Source organism: Giraffa tippelskirchi, chromosome 9, assembly GCF_054371585.1.
Source record: "Giraffa tippelskirchi isolate mGirTip1 chromosome 9, T2T-mGirTip1v1.2.pri, whole genome shotgun sequence".
Taxonomy (NCBI): domain Eukaryota; kingdom Metazoa; phylum Chordata; class Mammalia; order Artiodactyla; family Giraffidae; genus Giraffa; species Giraffa tippelskirchi.
The window spans coordinates 34,696,650-34,704,099 of NC_137283.1; the positions used below are offsets into that span (position 1 = coordinate 34,696,650).

Genomic DNA, 7,450 nt, shown 5'->3' on the forward strand with positions numbered 1-7,450 from the left:
TGAGTCTGTTTTGGATTAGTGGCAATGAAATGGGTGGAAAACATTTGGTTGTTTGATCATAAGAAGAGCTATTTAAGAAGTCCCAGGTTTATATGTTCTCCAGAATGCTGCTTCTAGTAATAATGCCAGGGGAGTCATGTAGTGTAGGAAAGAAGTTGTAGGTTGGACTCAAAAGAATTGTTTTTAGTCTTAAGCCATCAGGTTCTATTATGGAAACCTGGCCAGGCTCACCTTGAATTGTCAGCCTCTATTTCCTCATCTGCGAGTCAGGGTGATGCTCTGTCTTCCTTGCAAGGTTATGAGGGGGAAAGTCAAGTAACACAACAAACTACGAGTCATTAGCACTGCAGGGCAGTGTAAATGCTGGACTCAGGGTTCAAGAGACATGTCTGGTTAAGTCAACACAGCTTAGGATTCCCTATCACAATGTGGAATTTTTATAACTAGGGTGACTGCCAAAGCCTGGAATCCATAGCCCTGTCTTTAGGGAATGACTTGTTTTCTTCTTTTTTTAATCATTAAATTTTTTTAAGTTGAAGTGCAGTTGATTTATAATGTCATGTTAATTCCTGCTATACAGCAAAGTGATTCAATTATATACATTCCTTTTTCTTTAAATTATTTTCCATTACAGTTTACCATAGGATATTGAATATAATTCCCCATGCTATATAGGAGGATCTTGTTGTTTATCCGTTTTATATATAAAAGCTTATATCTATTAACCCCCACCCCCTGTCTTTTGGCAATCACAAATCTCTATGTCCATGATTCTGTTTCTGTTTCATTTGTGCCATGTTTTAGATTCTACCTGTTAGTGGTATCATATGGTATCTGTCTTTCTCTTTCTGACTTACTGCACTTAGTGTGATAATCTCTTGGTCCATCCATTTTGCTGCAGATGGCATTATTTCATTCTTTTTTTACAGTTCAGTAGTAGAGAAAGAGTTGTTGTCTATAAGGGTATTTCAGTGTTGTGGTTTTTTTTGTTTGTTTTGATGAAAATCTAACAAAAACAATACATGCATCTTCTGGATCATCTGTTTCTCCTTATAACCAAGTATTGCCACGCAATGCCAAAGCCTACATTTGCATTGGTGTTTATGACCCTTTTGGAGCCAAGAAGAACTACTTTGTCTCAGGCTAAAGAGTAAAGGCAGACCTTCCACAAAAATTCTTAATACCTGCCAAGGGAGGGCCACATAATATCATGGCACACTGTATAACTGCTCAAGTAAATTTACAAGTGGTGATTTAGGGTCAGCAAGCAGCAGTATCTCTCTGACTATTGTTCGTATTCTATTTCATAGATAAGTTCATTTGTGCCATATTTTGCTTAGATTTAGTCTTTAATTTTTATAGTCACATAAAATTAATAAGTAAAAGAAATGTTTGCCTGATTTTATATAGGCACTTTATTAATATCATAATAAAAATAGGAATTTCACTGGCAGTTCAGTGGTTAGGACTCTGCACTCCCAGTGCAGGGGGCATGGATTTGATCCCAGGTCAGGGAACTAAGATCCCACAGGTCATATGGTGTGGCCCAAAACCACATATATAGGTACATACATAGCACTACAAAAATTATTTAAGTAAAGTTTAGGGATTGGTATGATTTTATTTTTTTCATTTAAAAAGAATCACATTGTTTTGTTTGGGAAACAGTGATGTTGAATATAAAAGCTTGCATTTTAAAATAAGCACATGAAAAGATGTTCAACATCATTACTCACTGGGAAAATTCAAGTTAAAACCACATCAAGACTCTGTGGCTGCCACTGTGGACTTGATTCACTCACAGCTTGCTCGGCTCCCTCTGCAGCCATGTCTTACAAACGCGATATGGCTGAGATTGAGAAATTCAGTAAGTCAATGTTGAAGAAAGCAGAAAAGCAAGAGAAAAATCCACTGGCTTCAAAAGAAATGATTGAAGAGGAGAAGCAAGCAGGCGAGTCGTGATGAAGTGTGCACCACCAGTATGCACTGTATTTCCACAAGCATTGCCTTATTTTACTTCTTTTAGCTGTTCAGCTTTGTAATATGCAAAGAGATTGGATCAAGTTTAAATGACTGTGCTACCCCTTTTCACATCAAAGAATGGAGAACTGCTGACAACATAGGCTGCACCTGCCTCTCCCACCTGTCTGGCTGGCTGGCAGGGAAGGAAAAGAACTTGCTTGTTGGTGAAGGAGAAAGCTGGATGGAACGAGAGTGAAATCTGGAGTAAAAAGCAAGCTGGTCCAAGCTGACTTATGGACTGTAAAATGCAGTTTAATCAGAGTGCCATTTTTTTGTTGTTCAGATGATTTTAATTATTGGAATGTACAGGTTTTTAATATGCAAATAAAAAGTTGTAAAACCTGAAAAAAAACCCACAACAAGGTATCACCATGTATCCATTACAATCGTTAAAATAAAAAGGACTAACCTGTACTAAGTGTGGATGAGAATATGTAGTCACTGGAACCCTGTAACACTGCTGGTAAGAATGTAAAGTGGCGCAATCACCTTGGAAAGGAGTCTGGCCATTCCTCAAAAAGTTAAATGCAGTTAATATATGACCTGATCATTCCACTCCTGCATATTTATCCAAGAGATATGAAAACATTTATTCCCACAATGATATTACATGATTGCTCTTTGCAGTGTTTTTTGTAGTTGTCTCAAACTGGAAACAATCCAGTGTTCATTAACAGGTGAATGGATAAACAAATTGTGGAATATTCATAAAATAGAATATCACTTAGAAAAAAAAAATAAGAGGGAACTATTGACATCCCTGATAATGTGGATGAATCTCAAAATGTATATGCTGAGTAAAAGTAGGCAGCTGAGAAGGCACATAGTCTATAATTCCATTTACATATAGCTCTCGAAAACCAAAGTATAGTGACAAAAAGACCACTGGTTGCGTAGGGTTAGGGTAGTGATCAGGAGAGAGGGATGATACAAGAGCATGAGAAAGCTTTTAGGGATGGTGGAATCACTTTTTTGGATTGTGATGATGATTATAGAGATGTAGACATATTTCAAACTTATCAAATCATCCCCTTTATACACAGTTTATTGTATGTCAGTTAGACCTCAATACAGCTGTTAAAGAAATGAAAAACACACACTACTAAACCTTCCCTTCAGACTGTCTTGGTTTTGATCCCATGCCGGAGTCCAGCTCCAGCAGGTCCAGGGGTTCCCTCAGGATGGACGGCGTCGGCGATGCGAATGAGAAGACACAGCGAGTCTCGGCGTTTCCAAGTGTCTCCCAAGTGTCTTCCAACTTTATTATTTTTAAGACAGCTTTTATATTTTTTGTGGTACATAGAAACAAATGTAAAGTATAGAGTCATACCAATTCAGCTTAGCGGGCATACCAATTTAGCTTAATGGGCATATGAATTCAGCTTAATGGGCCTATCAATTCAGCTTAATAGGCCAGCAGTTTTGACCTTCATCGAAACCGTTTGCATATTTTTAGTTACCAAAAGCCTCATTTTGTTTACATCATCGTCTGGCCTGGGGGCCTGCTAACATCTTGTGACTCTCCATTGATAAGTGTTGATCAGTCAGAACACTTTTGTATCAGGCACAGCAGGAAAGAATTCATCAATAGAAAGTTTCAAGGTAAAACCTGTTTTCGGTAATTTACTGTACGCCTTGAGCTTAACAGAAAAGAATGTGGTCCCATAAAGTCATAGAAGAGCAAGCTGAAGGTCAGCTCTAAGTAAGAATCATCAGTTAAATCTATAATTGTTTTATTATTTGTATTAAAGCTAAACTTTTATTTATATAAATTTTTAACTATTATGCTTTTATTATATAGGCTGTTAAGAGTAAAAACATAGTGAGTAAATATAGACTAAGTAACAGTTTCATAAAGCAATATTTCTTATATTTCCTAACAAGTCTTTTTTCCTGCGAAGGGTTTTGTGCCCATTGGGGCTTTCTGTGCGGAGGCTGTCAATGCTGTTTTATTATTAAGGAATAGTCATGCACATTAGCTCCAAAGGCACAGGTACATTTATTAAATAAATCAATATGTTAGCAAAAAGGAATTTAGATCAGCATACTCTATATCCCAGATAATTTTATTTAGGGTGCTACCATTCAGGGGCCTTGTTGATATGAGGTTTCAGAATGATCTTTTTTAGAAGGGAATCAGGAAAGGCCTTTTACCTAAGTCATAGAAAATAAGAAGAGGTTTATTATAGCAAGTGTCAGAAAGAGAGATTTCATTTTTAAGGTGAGCGCTGAGGCAGCCTCTCGAGAATCCCTGAGGCCTGAGTTGCTCTGCTCGTCAGTCCTTCTCCTCATGACTCTGTCATGAGCGGGGATCTCGTGAGCTGGCTCCCGGCAATCCCACCTTTGACTTTAGGGCGTCCCAGATGGCTCAGATGGTAAAGAATCCACCTGCAATGCGGGAGACCTGGGTTCAATCCCTGGGTTGGGAAGATTCCCTTGGAGGAGGGCATGGCAACCCACTCCAGTTATCTTGCATGGAGAATCCCCATGCACAGAGGAGCCTGGTGGGTTACAATCAATGGGGTTGCAAAAAGTCGAACGTGGATGTCTGACTCTTTGTGACCCCACAGACTACATCATGCCAGGCCTCCCTGTCCATCACCAACTCCCGGAGCTTACTCAAACTCATGTCCATTGAGTTGGAGATGCCATCCAACCATCTCATCCTCTGTCATCCCCTTCTCCTCCTGCCTTCATTCTTTCCCAGCATCAGGGTCTTTGCCAGTGAGTCAGTTCTTCACATCAGGTGGCCAAATTATTGGGAGTTTCAGCTTCAGCATCAGTCCTTCCAATGAATGTTCAGGACTGATTTCCTTCAGGATGGAGTGGTTTGATCTCCTTGCAGTCCAAGGGACTCTCAAGAGTCTTCTCCAACACCACAGTTCAAAAGCATCAATTCCTCAGCACTCAGCTTTCTTTTTAGTCCAACTCTCACATCCATACATCACTACTGGGTAAACCATAGCTTTGACAAGACGGACTTTTGTTGACAAAGTAATGTCTCTGCTTTTTAATATGCTGTCTAGGTTGGTCATAGCTTTTCTTCCAAGGAGCAGGGGTCTTTTAATTTCATGGCTGCAGTCACCATCTGCAGTGATTTTAGAGCCCTCCAGAATAAAGTCTGTCACTGTTTCCATTATTTCCCCATCTGTTTGCCATGAAGTGAAGCTGTCTTAGCTGCAAGCTGTTTGACTCTTGGACAATTGGTTAATTTTTTGAGTGTCACGTGAAATGGGTATAATGATACCAATCCATTAGATTATCTTAGAGTCAAGTGAAATATATGTGCCTTCTAACAAAGGACTTGCTTCTTAGTAAATCCCCAGTAAGTACCAATCGTGCTAGAGTGGTATTGTACCTGAGAGAAAGCAATCTAGGCCATATGTCTACATAAATATTTTCTTTTTCCTGGAGATCATAGTATATTCTAATTATGACCTGTGACAACTTCAATATAAATGTGCTACCATTTCCTTGTATGTAGAGTTACTAACAACAAAAATGCCCATTGCCTACGGTACATCCTACATCTGTGAAATTAGAATCTCTATGGGTGAAAACCAGGCAGCAGTATTTTAATAGCTTTGAAGTGACTCAGATATATGGGGAAGTTAAAGAAAGAGGACTCTGAGGCTGTGCTCCTCTCAATGTGATCCCCAGACGAGCAGCACCACATCACATGGGAGCATCTTAGAAATGTAGCAGCTCAGGCCCAAACCCAGATCTGCTAAATCAGAAGCTGTGTTTGATTTATTCCAAACCCCAGGCTGATTTGTGTGCACATTAAAGATGGAGGAGCAACAGGAGGAATCGTCTCAGAGGGTCCTTCCTTCTTTAAAATACTGTGCCAAATTTTTTGAATATGATGTAACATAATATCTCATTTTAAATCTTGTTGGGAGGAATCATAGAGACCAGAAGATAATACCTCTGAGAGAAAGGCAGTTCAGAGAAACGTTTGCTAGAGGAGGTGCTTACTTCCCAGAACAGAGGGCTCTACATCAGACCTTTACAAAATGATAATATGGGATGACTGGGGACAAATTGACCTCAATAGAAACTCAGCATTTATATACTTAGCAAATGGCTCTGTTTATATGGTTCATTTTCAGACACTTTCCAAATGTTGCAATTAACACAATAAATTTTTCTTTCAGGAATCTGGTTTGATGGGCCACTATTTCAGTTCAGTTATAATCAACTGAAGTAAATTGTATGCTGGGTTTTGCTGAACTGTCTTATTTAATTTAACCCTCATGGTAACCCTATGAAACAGTTACCATTAGTTAACCCATTTTTATAACGGAAGACAACATGGCTTTGACTTCTTGGTGATTTGCCCCAGATCCCACCCAGCTAGAAGCTGGCAGCATGGGGATTTGAACCCATGTCTGTAAAGATCAGAGCCTGTGTGTGTGCCAAGGCTAGTTGGGCAAAGAGGGGAAGTGCTTGATTCTGGAGTTGGCCTGCTGGGGTTTGTGTCTTGACTCACTGTTGAATGGAAGAATACATGAATGATTTTGCTGTATAAGGTGACTATGGGGTAGGGAAGAAGGTCCAGAACAGGAGGGAAGCATGGTGGCAGTCAACCTCTAACTCAGAGGGTTGATAGTGGGGGACCGGCGACATAGAGTCAATAGGAAGGATGGAGTTGCGGGAAGATGGAGGTGTTGATCGTGAAATGTGCCTGTATCACGTCTTTGCCCAAATTAAGTGTTACGTGTAAGAATTATATCTGGTGCATGGCCTGACATCTATTAGCACTTAAATGGTAACTATCTCTAGGCTCGAGGACCAATCTATTGGTACTGTTTTCTGTCAAACAAGAGTCTGTGCAGGAACCAGCTGCCTCATCTATTATTTCATTATCCTCCTTTCCTAAAGGTGATTACTGCAAACTGGAAATCCCACACAGCTCCATCCTAAAGGTCTATTTCAAAGATTACAAAACACTTCTTTGAAATTTCTCTCCTATATTATTTTCTTTAGTAATCTAACTTGATTTTTAATATTACTTAATTTAAAAAATCTTAAATAAGAAATGATTTTTTGTGAAAAAAAAACAGCACATTTAAGCAAAAATAAAAAAATGCAACTCTAATCTTTTGTTCTTTAATATTTAGGTAATTGGCAATATCTTACCATTATAAACAGGCTTCTGTGGTGGCTCAGTCGGTAGAGAATCTGCCTGAGACCCAGGATCAAATCCCTGGGTCAGGAAGATCCCCTGGAGATCCTCCAGTATTCTTGCCTGGAGAATTCCATGGACAGAGAAGCCTGGCAGGCTACAATCCATGGGGTTGCAAAGAGTTGAACACAACTGAGCAACTAACGTTTTCACACTTTCACTTTTTCCATTATAAATAATGTTGATATGACCATCCTTGTTTGCAAATCTTTGTGCATCTCCTTTATTATTTCATTAGGA

General features: G+C 39.2%; 1 protein-coding gene across 1 annotated transcript; it reads left to right on the forward strand.

Annotated features, from left to right (window-relative positions):
• The first annotated feature begins 1,827 nt into the window (after positions 1-1,827).
• On the forward strand, positions 1,828-1,962 carry LOC145521829 (thymosin beta-4-like). The gene has a single exon (XM_081530776.1). It carries the CDS (start codon positions 1,828-1,830, stop codon positions 1,960-1,962), a length of 135 nt encoding a protein of 44 aa, XP_081386902.1.
• The last annotated feature ends 5,488 nt before the right edge of the window (positions 1,963-7,450 follow it).